The following is a 24,750-nucleotide window of genomic DNA, read 5'->3' as shown; positions in this document are numbered from 1 at the left end:
GTGGGAAGCTGCACCTCAGATTGGTTTTGGATGATATTAGGTGGCAGGCTTGGCAAGATTCCACGGAAAAAATGTATTTGTCCAGGATGGAAATCTGGTCACAATAATCTCTTGGAAAATCTAAAATTTGGGAATTTATCAAACTGATGTCTGGCAAAAAGAAAATTAAATTTGCATGGCCAGTTACCTTTACAATATTGGTGTAATTGATTTTGCTTAAATCAGCTCGTGATGAACTCTTCTCTACCCAGTTGAGAGTTCATGAAGTTTAGGGAGAACGCCTTTCCCAGTGAAAAAAGAAACCAGAAGCACTTTCGTTTCTAAAGGCAAGACAACTGGCTTTATTGACGAGTTACTTATAACTAACAACAAAAGAAAACTTAAAAACTATTGACACCAGGTCATATTCAAGAAATTCATGAGAAAAAGAGATACATATACTAGTAAAGTTAAAGCGAATTCAAAATCTTATCGATACTTCACATCATATGAAAAATCAAACCAATTCAATTAAAAAATATAGATGATAAAAAATAAAATATTAGAAATAGAATGATCTTACATATTGTTGAATTCGGGATTCAACATATTCCCCGACTCATTATTGGAATGGATCGCAGAGGCATCCTTCAATCACCACTCCAAATTCTGTATTTTGCACCTTCACGTGAGGGTATTTATCTAGAGGGGCTCTCTTACCCTTCAAGACCTTCCAGTACATGTCACGACCAATTACCCCGTGTATCGGCCCGAAGTCGTGAGGCATAGGGTGTGCCCACATATCACGGACGACACCGCTGGTTTCCAAAAGGAACGGTAGAAGTTGTCGATTTACGGAAGCTGGTATATCCATCTTAAATTCGTCAACCACCGCAAAATCTTGGAACCAAGACTTTCCCTTCTTGGTCTTAATTTTGAATACGCCATAGGGGACGTTTTTAACCCATTTAGCGCGATATGGTAGGGTTTCAACTATGTTGAAGCGGACATGGGACACTTTTACATTCGGATTTAGAGCCATTGTAACCGTGATGACTTTCCCTTTGCCTCTAAATCACATAGGACGACTGGAGCGATCACCATACAATTTGCCCCATGTGGTTTTTCGGTAGCCTGATACTCCATTGTTTTCCGTACCAGTTTTGAAGTTTGAGTCCCGACACCACTTACAACAACGGTATCCGGGCTCACTTCGATGACCTCGTCATTGGCTTCTTTACGCTTTATAGCTTCTAAAATTTCCAGTTTGTAGCCTTGTGCGATGTTGTAAAAGTTAACCGGCTTATTGGGGGCGAACTTGGCCAGGGAAGCAATGGGGTAGCCTTTCAAATCTTTTACGGTCGGATTCTCTGGCAATTCTTCCAAGGTGGAAGAGCTTGCATTTATGTCGTCATGATGAAGCATCGTGTGGTGACGGCGGCCACATATACTGCAACGATTTTGCGAGGTACACTCGACTCGCTTGTGCCAGTCAGTCAAGCAATTGAGGCAAAGATTACATTTTTTGGCAGCCTCTCGCCGTTCATCCGTTAACATCCATCTAAAGCTTGGGCATCTTTTAAAGAGATGGTTTCGATGACATAGTTGGCATCTGCCTTTGCGCTCCATTATCCTGGCGGGAAAGAAACAAAAAAAAAAAAGAGAAGAGGAAAAGAAACAAGTATATGTAATGAGTAATTAGTATTCTAAAAGTTGATCGTATGCAAGATATATTTAATTTGTGTTTTATTGTTTAGGGATATCAGTTTGTTGGGTTGGGAGAACACATAGTTTGACGATCGGACGCGTAATAATACCGTTTTGAGTTTTAATCTCTGCAACACGAACGTTATTGTCTTTGCCGCATATCACTCTCACGACACGACCGAGCCGCCATTCCGTCGGAGGCAAGTGATCGTCTTTTACGATTACGAAGTCGTTCTCTTTTAGGTTATTTCTTGTCGACTTCCATTTATATCTTCTCTGCAATTCGGTTATATATTCAGACTTCCACCTCTGGCTGAATATATGTTGTAAAGCTTGTAATCTTCTCCATCTGGATAAATACGACATATTTTCTCTTGGAGGATCTTCCGGGGCTTCCGGAGGAGCTGTTAACGGAGCACCACGCAAAAAATGTCCTGGTGTTAAAGGTAGTATTTCAGAAATGTTGTCTGTTAATGGTGATAACGGCCTGGAATTCATTATGGCTTCAATGCGAACTAATAACGTACTGAACTCCTCATACGTAAAGTTAAAGTTACTAGTCTGCTTCTTAAGGTGAGATTTCATTATCTTCACGGCAGATTCCCATAGCCCTCCCATGTGAGGTGCATATGGGGGTATAAAGGACCAAGCAAACCCTTGTATACCAAACTTATCAGTTAAACATTTTCCTGATGACTTTAAAAACATATGATGTGCCTGAAGCAGTTTATTACTCGCACCGACAAAATTCTTTCCATTGTCGGAAAACATTGTTTTCGGCAAACCTCTTCTGCCGGTGAACCGCGTAAAAGCTGCTAAGAAAGCCTCTGTGGACATATCTGAGCACACTTCCAAATGCACAGCTTTTGTCGAAAAACAAACAAAAACTGCGGCGTAACCTTTTATAACTTTTGCATTTCTCAAAGTTGACGTTTTGAGGTTGAATGGACCTGCGAAGTCCACTCCAGTGTAAGTGAAAGGTAGCGAGTAAGTTGCTCTTTCAGGTGGCAATGACGCCATCATTTGATTCTGAAATTTCCGTTTGAAAATAGTACAAGCCTTGCATGCTCTTATACATTTCCTTATTCCATTTTTAAGTCTAGTAATATAGAAACCTTGACGAATAGCTCTCAACATCACATTGTATTCGGCATGACATAGAATCTGATGTGTATAATTTATTAAAAGATACGCAAAATGTGATTTCTCTGGTATGATGACAGGATGTCTTTCATCATAACTCAATCCTGAATTTTCCAGACGCCCGCCAACTCTCATGACTCCATTCTTATCAAGAAAAGGAGCTAATGCACTTATGTTGCTTTTACTATTAACGAACTTATTCCGCAGTAGGTAATCATATTCATGGGTAAAATAAATTTGTTGAGCAATCATTATTAAACGATTTTTAGTTCTTTCGATTTCCTTAGTTGAAATATCAACACTCTTGGGACGACAATTAGATTTCTGAAATACTCGTAGAATATAACTCATAACACGTAAGGCACGAGCATATGATGAAAACCTCGAAATTAGACACTCAGTTGCAGTTACATGAAAGTTAGACGTTCTTTTGGTTTCAAGATCAGTTGGATCAAAAGTGCGCGGCTTTGGCCAAAGATTTTCGGGAGCTCGAATCCATGAAGGACCAGTCCACCATAGGCAGTTTTCAATCAGATCTTGTGGTAAGCTGCCACGGGTACCCAAATCTGCTGGGTTATCATCAGTTTTAATATGTTTCCAGTTTGCTATATTGGTAAATTGCTGAATCTCCGATACTCGATTTGCTACGAATGTTTTGAGTGTTTGGGGAGATTTTTGGAGCCATCCTAGCACTACCGATGAATCCGTCCATAAGTGTATTTGAAATTCGCAGGTCAAAGATTCAATCACAACTTTAACTAAATTGGTGAGTAACAATGCTCCACACAGCTCAAGTTTAGGTATTGTTGTTTTCTTAATCGGTGCAACTCTGGTTTTTGCGACCAGTAAGTTGCTGGAAATATTATCTGAATCGTCAATTCTCATGTATACGGCAGCACAATAGGCACGCTCCGACGCGTCGCAGAAGCCGTGGATCTGAACGCGTACACCAGGTGAAAAACATACCCATCTTGGTATTCTCAGATTTTGAAGACTCGGCAAACTCTCTCTAAACGAATTCCACTTTTCTAGTAAATGTGGTGAGACAGCTTCATCCCAATCGACATTGGATTCCCAAAGCTGCTGCATAAGTATTTTCGCTATGATGACGATTGGACCAAGCCAACCTAGCGGATCAAAAAGGCGTGCGATAACGGAAAGGATCTGTCGTTTCGTGACGATTGGAGAATCAATAATTGGGCCAACCACATAGTAAAAATTATCATATTTCGCATTCCAGCGAATGCCCAATGTTTTGACGGTGCTAGAATCGTCGAATTTTAAAAACTCTTCGTCGAGAAGATCCTCCCGGGCCACATCTTGTAATAAAAGTCTGTTGTTTGCCGTGATCTTCTTAAAAGGGAAAGATGCTGTTGACAAAATGTGCATAAGTTGTACCTGCTTCGCTTTTGCCTCCTTCAATGTGTATCCTCCCGACAGAATGTCATCGACGTAGACCTCATGTTTCAGAATGTCTGCAGCTTTTGGACTCGTTTCTGCACAATCATAACTCAACTGCTTCAATGTTCTTATGGCGAGAAACGGCGCGCAATTAATTCCAAATGTAACTGTCTTGAGCTCAAATGATTTAATTGCTTCATCAGAACGAGGTCGAAAAAGAATTCTCTGATAAGCTCGATCAGATTTATGTACCACGATCTGGCGGTACATTTTTTCTATGTCCCCTGTGAATACGAACTCATAATGTCGCCAGCGTAGAATAATTTTTACGATGTCTGTCTGGAGTATTGGACCAGGACACAAAACGTTGTTAAGAGAGTAACCACTACCGCTTTTCTTAGATCCATTAAAAACAACCCGCACTTTTGTTGTTTTACTCTCTGGTTTAACGACCGCATGGTGGGGTAAATAAAAACAGCTTTTCTTGACTTCAGAATTTTCAAAACATTTAACCTCTTCCATGTGGTCCAATTCAATGTATTCTCGTAAAACACGTTCATATTGGGCTTTCAATTCTGGCGTTTTACCTAACGTCTTCTCCATACGATGATATTGTGCAAGGGCCATATTTCGAGAAGGGCCCAGGTAAATTGTATCAGGAAAATCTTTACGGAATGGTAACCGCACAACATATCTCCCATCTGTTTGTCGATATGTTGTCTGACGATAGAATTCCTCGCAATATTCATCTTCCTCGGAGACTGATGTGGTTTCCTTAACTTCTTCGATTTCCCAAAATCGCTTAAGTTGAGCATTGAGAGCGGAATTCGCAGAATCAGTAACTAAAGTTGAAAACGTGTTAATTGTTGTCGTCGGTAAGGGGCCGGACAAATACCAGCCGAAATGTGACTCTCTGGCCTCTAATCCATTCTCACGATACGAAAGCACACCCTCCAAATTAATAAGTGGCAAAAAATCACTTCCAATAATCATGTCAATTGCCGCTGGTCTAAAAAAATTAGGATCTGCTAATTTTATATTTTTCAAATCTGGCAAAATTTCTATCCGAATTCGTCTAGAAGGTAAAAAATGCGAAAGTTTAGATACCACAATCGCTCGAATTCGAATTTTGAATTTTGCATCAGTCGATGTCAAATCTACAAAGCACTGATGACTCGAATTTCCAACAACAGTCCCTCCTAACCCTGAAATTTGTGTATGATGACAATCCGTTGGTAGAGAGAGACCTTGTTGTATCCGTTTTGTAATAAAACTTTTCTCGGATCCAGCATCCAGTAGGGCTCGTATTGTAAATATTTCTCCTGCATGGTCAATGTTAACAGTTGCTGTTGGCAAAATTGTCGTTCCCTCATGTTGAGAAAAATGTGTTTGCACTGACGAAGTTGTTGGATTTTCTGGTAAATTTGGTATAGGTTGGACATTTGAAGACGTCGACGACTGCTCCATTGACGATGATGGACTTCTGCGTGCCTGAGTAACATGTGATGAATTTCGATCTTTTGACTCAAGATGGAGTAGTGAATGATGTTTTTTGTTTTCGACTATCGTATATAATTTTGCAAAATAACAGCCATATAAATAAATTTGAAGTCAGCTTTCAAAATATATTTCCAAAATTTCTCGGTTGATGAATGTCCTCGCTTCACAGTAAAAATTTTTTAAAATTTAAATTGCCAATTTTGTAGCATATTCGTGCAAAACGACGAATTTTTATTTTTATCTGAACAATTCCACGCCAGACCATATCATTGTCCGAAATAATCTCATGATTTTGATTCAGAAATATCGTATAGATTATTCTTTAGTTATCGACAAACATTATTTAAATTTAAACAATCCTACACTCCAGAAAATTGGATTGTATATGCCATCCAAATCAATTCTATTTAACACTAAATAAATTTTTGATAACTTTCTTTACCACTAACTTCCATTTAAATTTTGAAAATGTTCATATATGTTATTTCAAAAAAAAATATATATATGTAATTGTAATTGTTCGTATTTAGTGCCAGTAATTGTTTTTCATGATTTAGTGATTTTTTATTATCCCGTACAATTCCCGATTCAATATTTCAGAAATATTAAATTTTAGTTGACAGTAGGTATTTTCGTTCAATTCTGAAGAAAAAAAAATCGCAACCTGCATACCCTATTTTTTCTCCTGGTAGGCAAACCCTATTTTTCTTCCAATGGGTATGACGTCACATCAACAACATTGACTACCCATATATGTATGTACGTGTGTATATATCAGCTTACCGCTTGCACCTTTGACTGCTTGCTGCTTGACGAAGAAAAAACACACAACGCCACAAACTCCAATATGTTGTTGTTGTTTCCCTAAAGAAGATCTTCTCCGTTTTGTCTATCAATATTTGGCCACCGAAGAATTCACGCACCGCAACTTAAATGTTGTTGTTGGTTTTTTTTTCTATTAGTGGTTCTTCGTTTTCGCACTTTCCTATGTTGTAGTTGTTGTTAAATTGTACGGTACTTTTAGGTTTTTTTCTTTCAAATATTTCTGACGAAATTCTTATTGGCATTAAATAAACACTCATTAGAAAAAAATTGAAACACTCACCCTTCAATTTAAACTTCTTTTCTTGTGTTTTCAATAATGCTCCTGCACAATGATGGTGCTTACTTTGCCGGCACACAATTGTTGTTGCACTTTTGTATTTCTTTTTAAATTGTCTCTACTGCGACTAAAATGTTTTATGTTTTTAACCACGACTGTCGCTACTTTTTAGCAAATATATTGTTACGTTTTTTATATTTAGGCGTTTTTAATTACCGGACAATTAAAACACAGTTCTTTTAAATAACGACAATCTACAATTTATTTACTATGACTTCACACTTTACGATTCGTTCACACTGAAGTTATTCGTTTGACGCTTTAATTAAGACTGCCTCGTTAGCAGCATGCGAGCGCTTTTATATATGACGGTGTGGCAATACGAGAACATTCTGGTAGCACTACAATATTCTGGCAACGCCAGAACATTCTTAGACAATGCTAGAAGGATCTACGATCATTAAGTTATTCGTCTGGTGGCTGCCAAACACATACACACTCACATAGATATATGCTCGCATTACTACAACAACAATGACAATAGACAATGAGATGAAATGAGAATGCAGAATAACAAAGCAAAGGGGTTGCTATTCTATGAGAGAGTAAGAACTAACATTTCGGTAAGCAAACAAAAGAACATAAAAGAAATTCAGGAAAATACTAGAAAATGAATAGATGATTCCAACAAGTGATAGCGAAATTTTATCGTTACAATTTGAAATTTTAAATTAACGGAAACTAATTTAAATAAACTTATATCTATAATTATCAAATTCGTAACACTGCCTCCCGCTTAAGCCTGTTCGTCCCGAACAGGCACAGAACCTGTTCCGTAAGGAGCCAATCGTTCCAGATGTACAACTTTCATCTTCGATCTAGGGCTGTCGTCCTTCTGAATCCGGTATACAACATCATTAATCTTCTTGATGACTTTGTATGGGCCTTCCCACTGTGTTTGCAGTTTAGGACACAATCCTTTCTTTCGTTGCGGGTTAAATAGCAGAACCAATTCTTCTTCTTGGAAGCCCTCAGTATTTACAGCACGATCGTATCTCGCCTTCATTCTGTTGCTGACCATTTTTATTTTGTTGCGCACTGATTCGTGAACTTCACCGAAAGTGTTTGGGATGTCGTTTCTGTTTTCTTCCATGGCGAGCTCATTAGGTTTAGCGCCGAATATCAGATCTCCAGGCAACTTCAACTCAGTTCCGAATAGAACATTGGCCGGTGTTCGAGAGGTGGAATCATGAATGGCGGATCTATACGACAGCAAAAACTTTGGTATATGCTCGTCCCAGTCCCTCTGGCCGTTGTCCACCACTTTTCGAAGATGTTCCTCCAGGGTGCGATTAAACCTTTCTACCATGCCGTCGGATTGTGGATGTAATGGCGTAGTCCTCGTTTTCTTGATACCAAGGGATTCACACATCTCTTTGAATATGGCCGATTCAAAATTTCTTCCCTGGTCTGAGTGAATCTCGGACGGCACACCGTAGCGACATATCCAGTTTTTGTTGACCACATCCACAATCGTTTTTGCCTCTTGGTTTGGAATTGCATACACCTCCGGCCATTTGCTGAAGTAATCCATGACCACAAGGACATAACGGTTTCCAGAATCACTTACTGGGAAAGGGCCTGCCACGTCCATTGCTATTCTTTCAAACGGGGCTCCTGGTCTATATTCTTGCATAGGACCTCGAATTTTCCTTGTTGGACCTTTCGCCTTCATGCACTTCTCGCAATTGGCTACCCATTCAGCAATTGATTTCTGGCATCCAACCCAGTAGAATCGTTGCTTCACTTTCTCGGCGGTTTTGGTTATTCCCAGATGACCTCCACTGGGACCATTATGGAACTCCGCCAAAACGTCTCTTATTTTGGAATCTGGAACGATGATCAAATTTCGGCTGCTCTTGCCATCTTCGCTTTCCCATTTACGTTGCAGGGATCCATTGACTAGAACTAAACTATCCCATTGAGCCCAGTATGATTTCATAAGTGGACTTTCGGCTGCTATGTCTTTCTTACTGGGCTTCTTGTTCTCTTCCTTTGCTGAAATAATTTTGTTCAAAATGGGATCTTTACGCTGTTCTGTTGGCCAGTCCACTCCAGATTCGATGTGTAACAGCCGAATATCAACAATCTCCTCCTTATGTTCAGCTTTCGAGCAGTGCTTGCATTCTATACTGCAAGGTCGACGTGACAAAGCGTCAGCGTTACCGTGTTTTCCACCTTTTCTATGCTCGATACTGAAATCATAGCTTTGGAGCCTCTCGATCCAACGTGCCAGTTGAGCTTCCGGATTCTTGAATTGGAGCAACCATCGTAGAGCTGAGTGATCAGTCCTGAGCAAGAAGTGTTGTCCATACAAATATTTATGATAATGTTTTACACCCTCTATGACGGCTAGCAGCTCTCGTCGCGTTACACAGTAGTTCTTTTCGGGCTTGGACAACGTTCGGCTGAAATATCCGATGACCTTCTCCTTGCCGTCTATCTGTTGGGATAGCACACCTCCAATACCATGCGCGCTAGCATCTGTATCCAAAACAAATTTTTCGCCCGGAATAGGATACGCTAGAACAGGAGCTGAACATAAAAGTTCTTTTAAATGTTGGAATGAATCCTCCTGTTCGTCGCTCCACTGGAACTTCTGACCTTTTTGCGTCAATGTATGGAGACTAGCGGCGATGCTGGCGAAGTTTGGGACGAATCGTCGGTAATATGTACATAACCCAAGGAAACTTCTTAATTCGTGGAGATTTCGGGGTCGTGGCCAATCTCTGACAGCTTGGATTTTGTCTTCATCGGTGGATATGCCCTCTGCAGTCACATGATGACCCAGGTATTTAACTTCCCGCTGGAAAAGGGAGCATTTCTTTGCGTTAAGGCGTAGACCAGCGGCTGACAATTGCTGGATAACGTCTTTCAAGTTCTTAAGGTGCTCGTCAAATGTTTTGCCCATCACTATGATGTCGTCCAAGTATATCAAGCACGACTTCCAGTGCAACCCCTTCAGTACACGCTCCATCAATCTTTCGAAGGTAGCCGGAGCGTTGCAGAGCCCGAACGGCATTACATTGAATTGCCAGAGACCGCCATTAACGCCAAAAGCCGTCTTTTCCTTGTCTTTCTCGGCGATCTCTACTTGCCAATATCCACTCTGCAAATCAAGCGTAGAAAACCATGTTGTTCCGGCTAGTGTGTCCAACGTGTCATCAATGCGTGGAAGCGGATAACTGTCCTTTTTGGTGACATCATTCAGTTTTCTGTAGTCCACGCAGAATCGGGTACTTCCATCTTTCTTTTTGACCAGCACAACTGGGGAACACCAAGGACTTGATGATGGCTCGATCACTCCACTCTCCGCCATTTCCTTTATGAGCTTTTGAACTTCGCCTCTTTTTGCCAGGGGAACACTTCGTGGTGCCTGTTTTATGGGCCTTTCTTCTGCGGTTTTAATTTCATGTTTCACTACAGATGTTCTTCCTTGATTTCCCTTTTCAGAAGCAAAAGCAGAGGCGTTTTTCCACAACAATTGCTTGGCTTTATTTCTCTCTGACGGCGATAGATGACGTGTCCAAGCCTCGAAATACCCTTCTAAGTGTTTTCTCACTGCTCCATGTGTCTTTGATGAGTTGCCTTCCAAATTGACTATTGCCTCGGCTGGTGTACATTTTCCAATATCAGAAAATTTTACAATTTGCTCATGATTGTCAGACAAGTTCAAGACCCGAACTGGTATTAGTCTCTCTTCGTTCGGTGTTACCAGGGCATTTGCTATCAAGATGTTGTTGCTTTTGTTTTCTGCTGGTTCAACAACCCACAATTGGCCGACTTCACAATCTCCATTCATAGAAACCCATATAATTGCTTCGGCATTCGGTGGTATAGACTCTGACTGGCACGTTGTCAAACGTCTGACAGGTGTATTCTCGTCGTATCCCACGTTTACCGTTATTTCGGCATCGCACCATGTCATTACACGACGCTTCATATCCAGATTGAGGCCAAAAGCAATCATGAAATCCGCTCCAATTATAACTTCGTCTACTATATCGGCCACAATGAAATCATAAGTAACGGATTTGTTAGCAATAGTTAATTTTACGGCGACCTTTCCATATACGGTTGCGGGTTCCCCTGTAGCCGTGCGTAGCTTGACTCCAATCAGTGGTGTAACTTTTCCTTTTACTAAATCAGATCTAATGATAGACTTTGATGCACCAGTATCCAACGTCAAAGTACGCTTGTCGCCATTAATAACACCCGCAATAGTTAAATTGTTATTTTTCTGTTGAACTATTGCTATGGAGATGGTGGGGCCATCGTCTGTGGGAGCCAGCTCTTGCCCCGCTGAACTAGCTCGATTTAGTTTAAAGGTGACTCACTTGACTGTGGGGTCACCTTCTTATGGCTATTGTTTAATGGAGATGGTGATGTGGACCTTGACCGTTTGCGTCGTGCTTTGCATTCTCGAGCTAGATGTCCCGGCTTATCACAGTTATAGCATTTGATCCGGGATTTATTTGCCTCTTGCTTCATTTCTTGCATTGCCTGCTTCATGGCCTCTTTCATCGACTCAATAACGGACTTTGGTTCGTCACACTCTGTCTCTACTTTACGTACCTTGTGAATTTGAGGCCGCGCTAGCAATCTTGCAGTCTCTTGTGCAAGTGCGAATGTAACTGTTTCAGCGAATGTAGCCTTTTGTGACGCATATGTTGCACATTTTATATCTGGGTCTCGAATTCCATTGACGAAGGTCTCAATCTTGATGCGGTCCACAAGAGGATGACTCTCACCTGGGTATGTCAAAAGCACTAGCCGCTCAACTTCTGTTGCGAAATCTTGTAGGGTTTCGTTCGATTTCTGGATTCTTCCTCTCAATTCCATTCTGAAGATGTCCTGCTTATGCTCTCCGCCATACTTGCGTTGGAGTGCCGCTATTACTTCATTATAGTTATTTCTAGAAGCAGCGGGAATGCTTTGTATCACATCAGCAGCATTGCCCTTTAATGCCAATAGAAGTTCAATTGCTTTATCATCGTCATTCCACAAATTTCTACAAGCAACCATTTCGAATTGGAATTTGAAGACATCAAATGACGTTGAGCCATCGAAAACAGGAGTTTTGATTTTTGAGCCCTCGATGACGCGCACTGGACCACCTTTAATTTCCAGCTCTGACATTTTTTTCTCGATGTGCAGAAACTTCTCATCATGAACCATAATTTTCTCATCCACAGAAAGAACTTTCTTATCCAATTCCACAATTTGATTTTCTATATGGTCCACACGTTTTTCCATGCCTTCAGAAATTTGTTGTAGTTTTTCATTGAGAATTCTAGAATTTTCGTCCATCTTTTTTGAATTTTCGTCGAATTTTTCTTCCAATTTTCTAGAATTCTCATCCATGATTTTTCTAGAATTTTCGTCGAATTTTTCTTCCATTTTTCTAGAATTTGCTTCCATCATTTTGCTCAAAACATTGAGCATTGATGTGTAATCCACAACACTCGAAGCCACAGATGGAGTTTCTACACTGCTTGTATTGGCGAGTATTGATTCATCAATGTCTTCCTTATAATCAAACTCATGCGTCGCAATGTCCATATTACGCCGTTCAAACTCTTCCAGTAGACGCTTTTGAAGCTGGGCCTTATTGCCTGTTGTCGGCAGCTCCTCAATTCCTCAATTCCTTTTTTAAGTCTTCCACTCGAAGCTCATTAAACTTCATTGTAGATTTTTTTTCGTTATCCCACTTCTGACACCAATTGTTACGTTTTTTATATTTAGGCGTTTTTAATTACCGGACAATTAAAACACAGTTCTTTTAAATAACGACAATCTACAATTTATTTACTATGACTTCACACTTTACGATTCGTTCACACTGAAGTTATTCGTTTGACGCTTTAATTAAGACTGCCTCGTTAGCAGCATGCGAGCGCTTTTATATATGACGGTGTGGCAATACGAGAACATTCTGGTAGCACTACAATATTCTGGCAACGCCAGAACATTCTTAGACAATGCTAGAAGGATCTACGATCATTAAGTTATTCGTCTGGTGGCTGCCAAACACATACACACTCACATAGATATATGCTCGCATTACTACAACAACAATGACAATAGACAATGAGATGAAATGAGAATGCAGAATAACAAAGCAAAGGGGTTGCTATTCTATGAGAGAGTAAGAACTAACATTTCGGTAAGCAAACAAAAGAACATAAAAGAAATTCAGGAAAATACTAGAAAATGAATAGATGATTCCAACAAGTGATAGCGAAATTTTATCGTTACAATTTGAAATTTTAAATTAACGGAAACTAATTTAAATAAACTTATATCTATAATTATCAAATTCGTAACAATATTGAAACAATTTTTCACTTTATAGTCCACTTTGATTTCTATAATTTATATTAAACTTTGAACTTCTTTTGCAACACATGAAAATTATTCGGTCAACGTTACCGGCACTTGATCACTTTTAATTTCCTCTTCTTGGTTCATTTGTCTTTGCCGATGGCGAGAACGAGAGAGCGGCGTTGAAGTTTGACATATGAGCTATGTTCTGTAAAAATGTTGCTACTTTCGCGTTTTTTCAGTTTTGATTCTAGTTGCTATTCACATGAACAGTTTAAGAGAGTGATGTTTTTTAATGTTGTTCTCTTTAACAGAAAATAAATGATATCAAATTATGGAACGGCAAAGAATGATTTTCAATTTATTTGTTTCGCCCATAATATTAGGGTGATATCAAAAACAGTTTTTTCAATTGTTATATAAATTTTAGTTTATGAAATTGTTCTCGTATATAATTTGTTTTTCCACTTTTGTTCGTATTATTCGAGTTCCAACTTTTTTAACGGTTTTTTATGCTTTTTTCAATATTAACACTTATTTATATGTTCATTTGCGGTACCGTTTTAAAATTTTTTCAGTTTCTTTCTTTCAATTTTTGGATTTTTTCCTTTTGAACACTTTCTTCTAGTTTTTTATTTGCTTGCAAAGATCACACTTTAAGAAACCAACTACCACCACACATACCTGCTCTAATCCCTTACTCTTTTCGAGCTTTGGATACCCTTGGAGCACTGATGATTGGTTGTCGTCTTCTAGCTTGCACTCCTCCACTCGTAGGATGCCCGCTGCCAGCAGACCACAAATTTCGATGCAAGCTTCTAAGATGGAAACCCAACTTTTTCCTTTTTGATGATGTGTTGAACAACACTTTTTCCTTTGTGTTTTATATTCACACATATGTAGACTCTTTCTACACTGCTTCGATGATGGAAAGCTCGGTCTTTTTGAAAATTTGTTGATATCAAAAAGATACTGGTACACATCTAGTCTCAAATCCAATTTGAGACGTTTTTCCGAAGGACCATATGATGATATGGCTCGAAGGACCATATGATGAACTCTTCTCTACCCAGTTGAGAGTTCATGAAGTTTAGGGAGAACGCCTTTCCCAGTGAAAAAAGAAACCAGAAGCACTTTCGTTTCTAAAGGCAAGACAACTGGCTTTATTGACGAGTTACTTATAACTAACAACAAAAGAAAACTTAAAAACTATTGACACCAGGTCATATTCAAGAAATTCATGAGAAAAAGAGATACATATACTAGTAAAGTTAAAGCGAATTCAAAATCTTATCGATACTTCACATCATATGAAAAATCAAACCAATTCAATTAAAAAATATAGATGATAAAAAATAAAATATTAGAAATAGAATGATCTTACATATTGTTGAATTCGGGATTCAACAGCTCGAAAAAATGAACTTTTTAAATATTCCAAAATCACTTTGATTATTCAGAAAATTTTAAAAATTTTTGCGGGCTACTTAATGATTTGACCTATATGGTTTGAGATCTTACAGGAAATAGACTGTTCTCTTAGAGTTTCTGATTTTTGTCAATTTCTGTATGCCTCTCTACTTTTAAGGCCAACGAAGAAATTGTCAAAATGACATATCAGTCGGGAGAGATTTTTGAGTTGCCAATTTCAGAATCATTTTGGCCAAGCAAATGTATCTTACCAATATATAATCTAATTAAAAATTTGGGCTCAGAAATGGCTATGAATATTGATCAGACTAGAAATTAAATAATCAATTTCTGGCAAAAGAAAAAATTTGGTCTCGAATTTGATATTTCAAGTATCATCCGCGACACAAACCGTCCAGATAGTATCCCCTGTGCATACGCTCCCAGGTGGCGTAAATGAATAATTGAATGAAGAATAAAAAAACAGCTGGCACAGTCGGTGATGAGAGAACCAGAGAGATGAGGGAGAGTCTTGTTTTTAGTTTTTTCTTTTTTTTCAAATCGATGATTCTATCAAAACCCATTGCCCCATAGCAAATATAAAGAATACCAAATCTTAATGACTTGTTTTCTTTCGGTTCATACTTTTTCATTCATGCTTGGGAAGTATACCCAAATGGTGAAAATGGATTTCCATAAAAAAACGCAAATAAACTTTATAGAAGTTTATACGAATGCTTTCATTCATTACTGAAGTAATTTGAAAAGAAAAAAATCAACTCAAGCCAATGTGCCAAGGAATTATTTTTTTGGAAAAAACATTTCCTAATGGGAAAACAAATGTATGTGTAGACGTCCACTACAAAACCAGATAATTAACTTAGATATTCTAAAGTTAATTAGATGGAAAAAGGACTTTTATGTCCGAATATCCTTTCCATGATATGTCCCAGTCGTTTTCCCTTCAAAATCTTCCAAGACATAGTAATGTTTTCCTAACTTCTCCCTTACTTTAGCCTTCACAAAAACAGGAGCCAGCTTTGCATTGAAGGATTTCTCAAAACTGCTTTGAGCGAAATTCCTTCGATAAATTGTTGGGGTCTTGTTGGGGTCTTCCGATATTAAATTGTTGGGGTCTTGTCCGAAGGTTATAGGAGGATTGGTTTCTGTCGTAAGCCTCTTTAATGTGCTTTCCGAGATTTTGTCGGATCAGCTGTAAATGATCATCTTTTGCTAATAGTGCAGGCGTGGACTCATTAAGAAGGTTTAATTTTTTAGCAAGTCATATGACGAAGCGTGGGTCACCATATCGAACCCAAAGAGGGCGTGATATGGAGAACACTTAATTGATTGATGAAATGCGTTTCGGAGGGCACAGCTTATGTGGCTCAGTTTATCATCCCACACCCAGAAAAAAGTGCCTTCGAAACTAAAGGAAAAAAATTTCATCAATATAGTTTATCCATTTTATTTCCATTAAGGTAAATTTTTGTGAAAAATAATAAAATTTACTCGTTTCAGTAAAAAAAAAATCCTAAACTGTAAGCAGTTAGGAATAGTTTATTAACTAGAATAAGGCATGGAATTTTACTCATACTATTTTCTTCGCTGGGTATAAGAATTTACTACTGAAAAAGAAAATTTTATTCACCGATAACAAAGCATTCGTAAAAATAAACAAAAATCGAACTAAAACCAAGTTTCCTCAAAATTAGTAAAATTTCTTATAAAATGATAATTGCGACTTCCTTTATAATAGAAAGTTTTTCATACATACGAACAACACTTGGCATAGAAAAATATTTTAGTTCATTCGTACTAAGAAGTATGCAATCCTTTCAAAACTTAAGGAAACACACTTGTTAGAATATAGGAAATTTTCCTAAATTTCTATTGTCTACCTGTAATCGATACCTGTCATCGTAATCGATGTGTTTGCGCGTGGGTGTAGTCGATATATTTGCGCGTCGGTTGTTTTTTTAGTTGGAATCGCGTTGTTTTGGTATACGGAGAGATTGTTAAAAAATAATATGGTAAAATAATATAATAAATAACAAATAAAATATATAAAATGTTTGTTATTTTAAATTAGTGAGAAAAATTTTCGTTTTTTTAAATAAATCTATCAATGTTCGTGATAGTGTATAAAGAAAGAAAACACCAGCAGAATAACAACCCTTTCATTTGTCTTCATTTTGGAATCTTCAATTATCAGGTAATATTCAGTGTCGCTAACCTTTTGCAACAAAAATGTTTTATGATTTTTTATATTTGTAGGTATTGAAATTGTAAAAGGAGGACAAAATCGTTAGGCAGCAACTTGTTAAAAGTGAAAAGCACAAGAAGAAGAAAAAGTGCGTTTTACAGTTGATAATATCACACGGAAATTGGAAATAGTGGAATAATAAACTAATATTTCAAAGAGATTCGATGCTGTTGATTCTTAATAAATATATTCAATATATTAATAAAACATGTCTTTTATTGAAGATAAAATTGCTTATAGAAATAAATAAAATTGTATTTAAAAACGAAGGTAAGCAGTTCTAATTATGAAGTAAAAGTTTTACCACAAATGTGTAAGATTTGTCGAAATGAATGAAAAAATTTCAATAAAATCATTCCATATATGAATTCAAATTAGTTAAATTTTTTCATTCTGTAGTATAATGGTATATAAATATAGGAAAATGTTAACTAATATATGGAATGCATTATTCCTAATTTCTACGAAAATCGCATCGTTCAAACAAATAAAAATGTCTTTGGCGCTATACGAAGTTCAACTTTCTTCACAATGAGTTCATTTTAACTTAAAGAAGGGGTCACTTTTTTCTGGGTGCATTCCTTGCGGTTACCCTTAAGGTACGATCTAATACCAGCAATGAAGGATCGGTTTACCCGCTCCGACGCATTTGATTGCGGTGAGTAAAGAGCCGTATATATATATATGCTTAACACCATACATAGTCAAAAAAGAGTTCAGCTCGTTTGACCGAAATTGACTTCCATTGTCGCTAACAATACACTCAGGCACACCATAGACATGGAAAATGTGCTTCAAGAGGAAATCTTGGATAGGAGATGTATTAAATTTTCGAAGCGGACAAAGCCAGTGAAATTTAGTCAGATGGTCTAGGACTATGAGAATTCCGATATAACCGGACTTACTCCTAGGGTATGGGCCTAAAATGTCCACGTATAAACGTTGAAATGGCCGCAAGGTTTCAGGCAATGTACTAATTGGAGGTCTCATAACCATATTTGGTGATTTTGTTGTCTTACAGACTTCACAATCACGAATGTAGTCTCGCACATCGCGTACCATACCTGGCCAAAAGAATGTTCGCCTTAAAACGTCCAAAGTTTTGGCCATACCACCATGGGCACATTCTGGCACATCATGTGACTTGGAAATTGTTTCCGTTTGCAAACTCGTTGGAATCCAAAGATTCCAGCTTTGTTGCTCCTGTGGCTCTTCTCCAGAGTAGGGTTCTGTACGATAGTACACATATTTGTCCACTACTTTTACATCAGGGTACTTGTTCTGGTTCTTAACCACCATATCCCTTAAGTCTATGTAATCAGGGTCGTCAAAAGCGGGTGAATTGAAGTCGACGCCTGGGTCAACTATCTCTAATGACGAAATGTCATCCATAGGTATTCTAGAGAGGGCGTCAGGAACTACGTGGTCCTTGCCTTTTCTATGGCTAATGTAAATTTGTAGGGTTGTAACTTGAATACCCAACGGGCCAACCTGTCGCTGAGATCAGGCTGCCGCATTAGCCACAGAAGGCTTGAATGGTCTGTGACCACTTCAAATTCTTGAAGTTCAAGATAGCATCTGAACTTCTTAATAGCTTCTAGAGCAGCTAAACACTCACGCTCCGTAACACTGTAGTTACGTTGCGCGGTGTTTAACTTCTTGCTCATGAAAGCTATTGGACGCTCATTCCCCCCATCATCCATCTGCACAAGGACTGCGCCGACGACAAAGTCGCTTGCGTCACAGTGGAGATAAAACTTACGAGTAAAGTCAGGGTTACTCAACACTGGGGCTGTCGTCAGCAAGGACTTAACTCTCTCAAATGCCACTTGAGCCTCGTCTGTCCGTTTGAATTTTCTTTTCGTGGATAGCACCTCGGTTATGGGAAAAGTTTCGGTTGAAAAATTTGGAAGAAACCGGCGATACCAACCAGCAAGGCCAAGAAAACCACGAACTTGTTTTAAGTTCTTGGACACTGGCCAGTTGGTAATCGCGGTTATCTTCTCGGGGTCTGTCGTAATTCCCCCATTAAGGTAGGTACTATGTTCGGTTTCCGAAGCGAAATCCCATACAAAACCAAAAATGCGAAAAACTACCGAAATATTTTTTCATTTGTGGTACTTTGTTTTTTTCGAGTTGAAAAACTGACATAAAGTGCATAGTACCTAATTAGGTCGGCTTTAAATCCTTCCATATGTTGAGATTAGTTAGTTTCAAAACATGGCGCCATTTGTAATGTGAATTAAGAAATAATTGATTTATTCAAATGATTTGTGTTAAATTAGAATACAAAAGTGGTTCGCGTTGTTATTTAAAAATGCAATTAGATTGACGAAATAAAAATAACGGAGTGCTATATGTATATAACATATATAACAGCATCTGGTTCTGTAGCCGTTTCTGCCACAGTAGCATCTGCCCTCACATCCCTGACACCCACAATTGCAGCCACTACATCAGCTACAGTGAACAACTCCAACATAGCACCCTCAACACCTGCCACGACCACAGTGGCTGTGACCGCAAATATTGTATTGCAACAACCAAATACAACGGCCGCCCAAGTAGTGAGTGGTCCCATTGGGGTGGCAGCAAATACTACTCCAACATTAGCCACTATTACTAATTCTTCAAATGCAATATCGACTGTTGCTGCCGTTAGTAATACAAATGCAATACTAATGCAATGGTGGTTTCACAATCATCCACAATAGTATCACCAGCAGCTGGATCGAATATTGTTGTTCCCACCACTACAATGGCTTTAGCAGGAGCTACCGTGGGACTTAAGTCTGGTCCAGATATTACAATGACATTGAACCGTATAAATACGGCAGAGAATGAAGTTGATGTGGAGGAATGTTTACCAGGTGATGTTGTTAAATTGGATTTTGCTGGCGAAGAAGTGGCTGGGTGAAATTTTACCCCTAAGGAATGTCTTCTAGGAGTTTCCAATCGGCGACCGGTGCCCGTTGAAAACTCCGCCTATTACAACAGTACCATCATCGCTTCAGCCATCAGCAACAATAGCATTCCACCAGCGTCATATTGTAGAGATACAACAGGCCACCATTTATCATCATCCCCTGCTAATTTAGAATTGACTAATGTTATGCAACATAATGTTTGCACAGAACACGAAGAAGTAGAAGAAGCTAATTGTCATAATACTGCAGATGTAATCGATGAAGATTTCTTTTTTAAAATATGCTTAAAAACGATTTCGTCTTATCTCTGTAAACCCAGTGCTTCTACATTCAACACCCATTTTTTTACAAAGAAATGAATCGTATATTTTTTTATTATTTTACCGCTCCTCGTAATTGCTCCCTTTTCTATTTGTTAAGCGAGCTCGTTTTTTGTGTGTAAGAGGCGTAAATGAATGAGAACTGAACAAAAGAAATGTTAATGCAATTTTAATTTTTAATGGAAACAACATGAAAGCTAAATATGAGAAATGATAATTAAAAATTTTTAAATATAACAATATTAATGAAAGAAAGCTGATAATCCAGAAAAGAAAACATTGTGTTCTAGGGTCTTTAATTAGTGTATAAATGTACAAATTAATAAAAACTCATAATAAAATTATAATCGAACTTGTCTTATTTTTATATACCGGGGTATAGGTAATTGGGTGGTCTTATACGTTTTATACTTTTTTAATATAAAATTAGTAAATTTTTCTGAACAAAGTTATATCCAAAATAAATGTTTATAGCAAATAAATCAATAATTTTTATTTAAGTAGCAATGATGTATTCATCATTTGTCCAAAATGATTGCGATAGGCTGGAATGAAACGATTTAATTTCGTTGTGGCTTTTAAATTTCAGTTAGCGGCATTCTTGCATTTTATCAATTCAAAACACTGGTTGAATTTCATAACGTGACTGAAATAGTTATTGGAACTTATACATTGGGAGAGTATAACATCCTTCAGTAAACCAGCCAATTGCTTCTTGTATTAATTTCAGTCAACGAAGAGTCTGGTATAGAACACTAACATCCCTTTGTGACGAAATATAAGTCGGGAACAGTGACTTTGGCTTAGGAACTACCCTTGAACTTGAGTTATGGGCTTAAGTTGGTTGTTCCCCCCGATGTAACAACATTGGCAAATGAAATGGCATTATTATCCTTTGTGGGAACCGTGGTGGTGACCACTGGATTTGAAATTGCTAGTGAGGCGGCAACAGCATGGTATTGCAATGCGATTGTGTAGATATTGTGGACACCAACGAATTAAGTTTGTTGATGAATGAGTCCATTGCTGCTCATGATGTAAAAGTTAGCATAACACCGGAATTATATGTTTTTTTGATGTGCGTTACAAATTGACGGTATCCATTTGGAAAAGCTGAAGAAGACAATGTACCACATGTTGTAAAAGCTGTTGCAGAATGTGGTAAGACACCAGGGGTAGAGCGGCTGGAGCTTTATTCTTAACAATTATTAGTGTCCAGTGCTGTATGAGATTTTTTTGCAAAACAATCCAAAAACTGGTAGAAAAACACTTTTCTTTTTTTTTTTTTTTTTTTTTCCGTATTTATTGTTGTTCCGGAGAAGTGACCGTATCTCCGAGAAATAATTAAAAACACTTTTCAAAACAATTATCATGAATGCGTGTATGTAAACAATCAGCTGCTGCGTATGTATAAGTAAAAATAGTATAACATTTGGCGATGTTGTCAATTAAATTGCGGAGAAATAAACGTGGAATAGCTCCAAAATAGCTGTTTTCTTCATTCGAAATGTATTGTCAACACTCTCATTTTTCAACGCGAAAGAATGGTTAAGTGAAGTTTTTTTCGTGCCAACAAACATAGTACCCACCTTTACCAATAACATAACCGAGATAACTAACTTTGGTGACACAAAATTTGCTTTTAGAGACATTAAGCGTGAGATTAGCCTTTCTAAATTGAGCTGAAATCCTCATCAAAATACCCAAATGATCTTCGAAATTCTCCGATACAATGACGAGATCGTCTAAGTATCCAAATACCGAATGACGAAGATCGGGAGGTATAAGTGCATCCATCAGGCACATCGTTTGAGGGGCGTTGCACAGCCCGAACGGCATTACCACGAATTGATATAAAGGCCGTCCGGGTACTGTGAATGCCGTCAAATGTTTCGACTTCTCCTCAAGGCCAATTTGCCAGAAGGCATCTTTCAAGTCCAAAGCCGTATTCAGGGGGGGATGAGGGGGATCAACCCCCCCCCCCCGAAATTAATGAATATTTTTATATAAATAAATGTATATTTATAGCTGCATAGAAAAATCTTATCGAAGATGTTGAAGAAAAGCTGAAGGTTTTATTTTGAAAAACGCTTACCTATAAAACTTGCACAAATCATAGAATACTAGTTGAAAAGTCCGTCAAACGACGGCCGAAAAAACAAATTGTTTTTGTTCTCGCACCACAAATTTCATTTTTGGAAAATGTCTTTCTGCTTTTTATTTGTGTTTGTTGTTCTTTTTGTGAACATGACTCGCTTTGTTTAGCCATAGCAACAACAACGAAATAGCCAAACACACATGTGTAAATGAAATGGCGCAAAACCTGCGAAAAGAACCTGCCTAATTCAGCGATGGAAGCACTTGGAGAGTGCAATAAAGAGATATTTCCAAACGTGCATATTCTTTTAAAACTTTTGGTCAATTTGCCAGTTACTCAGGGATGAAAAATACAATTTTTAAGAAAGTACAAAAAAGGTATTTTTTGAGCGGAAAGGTACTTTGTACAAAAATTTCACTGGAAAATTATTGTCAAGAGACTAAATTTTAAAGAAAATAAAATTTTGACAAAATTTTCTATATAAATAAAATTTTGCAAAAATTTTCTATAGAAATAAAATTTTGCAAAAAAAATCTGTAGAAAAAAAATGTTGCAAAATTTTTTCTATAGAAATAAATTTTTGCAAAAATTTCCTATAGAAATAAAATTTTTACAAAATTTTCAATTGAAATAAAATTTTGACAACATTTTCTACCGAAATAAAAAATCGATAATATAGAATCGCATTCTTTTTTCGACTAAAACGTTCTTGAAGATCAATAAAATCCTGTTTTTGACTATGTCTTTTAGAAAATCGAGATTTTCTTCCTACATGAACATGTCTGTTTTGCCATATTTGTAAAAGACTATTAGCAGATAAGGTTGATAAAGACTTTCTCAAAATATTAAAATATTTTGTCAAAGATATTGTACCATAAATCCGATATCGACTCAAAAATGTCTACACAAAAGGTACTAAATCATTCGCGGGGGTACTACGGTACTAACCGGGTTGAAAAAGTATTGAAAAAGTACTATAGTACTGCATTTTCCCAGCAGTTACTACGTACTCATCCGAACTTTCATTTTCAACAATGAAGAGATTAAAGACGTATCTTAGAAATTCGACTAGCGAGAGTAGACTCAATGGATTGGCATTAATGTCGGTTCATCGCCGAATAAATGTGCCGACTGAAGAAGTCATTGATTTATTTGCTGCCCAAAAAGCCCGTCGGCTCAATTTAATATTGTAAAAATATTGTACACATACCTATGCATAAATAAAATTATCTACACATGAGATTATATGAATATTTTTTTTAAGTTAAATATCAACAGCGCCTAACAAATTCTGTAGGAGATTAAAAGACTTCCAAAAGTCGATTCCTAAAATTAAATTTTGAGCAATTGAAGGGACAATGTATAATTTAAGATCCTTGGTGATATTTCTGAATGTTACATTCACCATAATCCATCCAAGAACATTCTGTTTCTTACCATCCGCAGTATTGACGGAGGATTTAAAACTGACAAAGTTAGGACATTTCGAAAAATCATTTTGAGCCAATCTCCCACCAAAACAGCTCACATTTGCACCAGTATCCAAGAGTCCATACTCGTGAAAATCTAAAAAGGATACTTTAGCGTAGTACCGCATGTCTTTTGGATTGGAAATTATCGTTGAAATTTGTATCTTACGACACAATTTACGCATTTTGCAAAATCTCCGAAGGCGAATTGTTGATCTCTTCGGTTTCTTAAAATTGATGATTTCAGAGACATTGAAAATTTCATTTCTTTTTTAATGTATAATTCCCACCTCTTATGAAGTGGTAATCTAGGAAAGATTATCTTTTCTCAGAATCTACATTATGTTTACAATCTCTTTCCAAAATAGTGAACTTAGAAGAGTCATAATTTGTTTTATAAGTGTGGTTGTCAGAGCCGGGTATGTTAAAGTTGGTATTTACCAAATTATCTGTCACATCTAGGGCAAGCGATTGTTCTCCGGAGGAGGATTCTACCTCAAGTTTTTTGAAGCCTGATTACGGGCTTTACATTGGGTACAATTTGGTTTATATATATTTTTAAGGCTGCAACCATAACAAAATATGGTACGATCTTGCAAACAGTCCTGCCAATGATGGTCAGGTCTATCGCAATTCCAACATTTCGAAGAAACGTCCGGTTTTGAGACAGCGTCAATCAATGCTATGGGTTCTGAATCGGTCAGTATTTCCTGATCGATCTCAGCTACATGTCTGCGTTGCGGAAAATTTGAATTAACATTACGTTGAGCTAATGTTCGACGGACATGTTCGTCATTCCAAAGATTTTCCCGCATCTGAACCAGCTTACGTAAATGCGATAAAGATCGAATGGGGACGTAAAGCAAATCCTGGCGGATCTCTATGGGTTCTGAATCGGTCAGTATTTCCTGATCGATCTCAGCTACATGTCTGCGTTGCGGAAAATTTGAATTAACATTACGTTGAGCTAATGTTCGACGGACATGTTCGTCATTCCAAAGATTTTCCCGCATCTGAACCAGCTTACGTAAATGCGATAAAGAT

General features: G+C 37.7%; 3 protein-coding genes across 3 annotated transcripts; all 3 read right to left on the bottom strand.

Annotated features, from left to right (window-relative positions):
* Nucleotides 1-312: 312 nt before the first annotated feature.
* LOC142241226 (uncharacterized) lies at nt 313-6,998 on the bottom strand. The gene is made up of 2 exons (XM_075312974.1): nt 6,836-6,998; nt 313-1,612 (listed from the first exon to the last, which is right to left on the bottom strand). The coding sequence occupies exon 2, from the start codon at nt 1,606-1,608 to the stop codon at nt 1,012-1,014; it is 597 nt and encodes a 198-aa protein (XP_075169089.1). The 5' UTR covers nt 1,609-1,612; nt 6,836-6,998; the 3' UTR covers nt 313-1,011.
* LOC142230855 (uncharacterized) lies at nt 1,726-5,697 on the bottom strand. Its single transcript, XM_075301481.1, has one exon. The coding sequence runs from the start codon at nt 5,695-5,697 to the stop codon at nt 1,726-1,728; it is 3,972 nt and encodes a 1,323-aa protein (XP_075157596.1).
* A 4,179-nt stretch (nt 6,999-11,177) lies between the features above and the next one.
* On the bottom strand, nt 11,178-12,578 carry LOC142230849 (uncharacterized). The gene is given in 3 exon segments (XM_075301473.1): nt 11,178-12,358; nt 12,485-12,520; nt 12,522-12,578. Coding segments are annotated over 3 exon segments (1,242 nt in total). The 3' UTR covers nt 11,178-11,209.
* Nucleotides 12,579-24,750: the final 12,172 nt, after the last annotated feature.

Source organism: Haematobia irritans, chromosome 1 (assembly GCF_050003625.1).
Source record: "Haematobia irritans isolate KBUSLIRL chromosome 1, ASM5000362v1, whole genome shotgun sequence".
Classification (NCBI taxonomy): Eukaryota; Metazoa; Arthropoda; class Insecta; order Diptera; family Muscidae; genus Haematobia; species Haematobia irritans.
This window is presented reverse-complemented; position numbering and strand designations above follow the sequence as displayed.

Bases quoted from the DNA above. Each gene is read 5' to 3' on its own strand.
- LOC142241226 (XM_075312974.1), bottom strand. From the start codon at position 1,608: ATGGAGCGCAAAGGCAGATGCCAACTATGTCATCGAAACCATCTCTTT.
- LOC142230855 (XM_075301481.1), bottom strand. From the start codon at position 5,697: ATGGAGCAGTCGTCGACGTCTTCAAATGTCCAACCTATACCAAATTTA.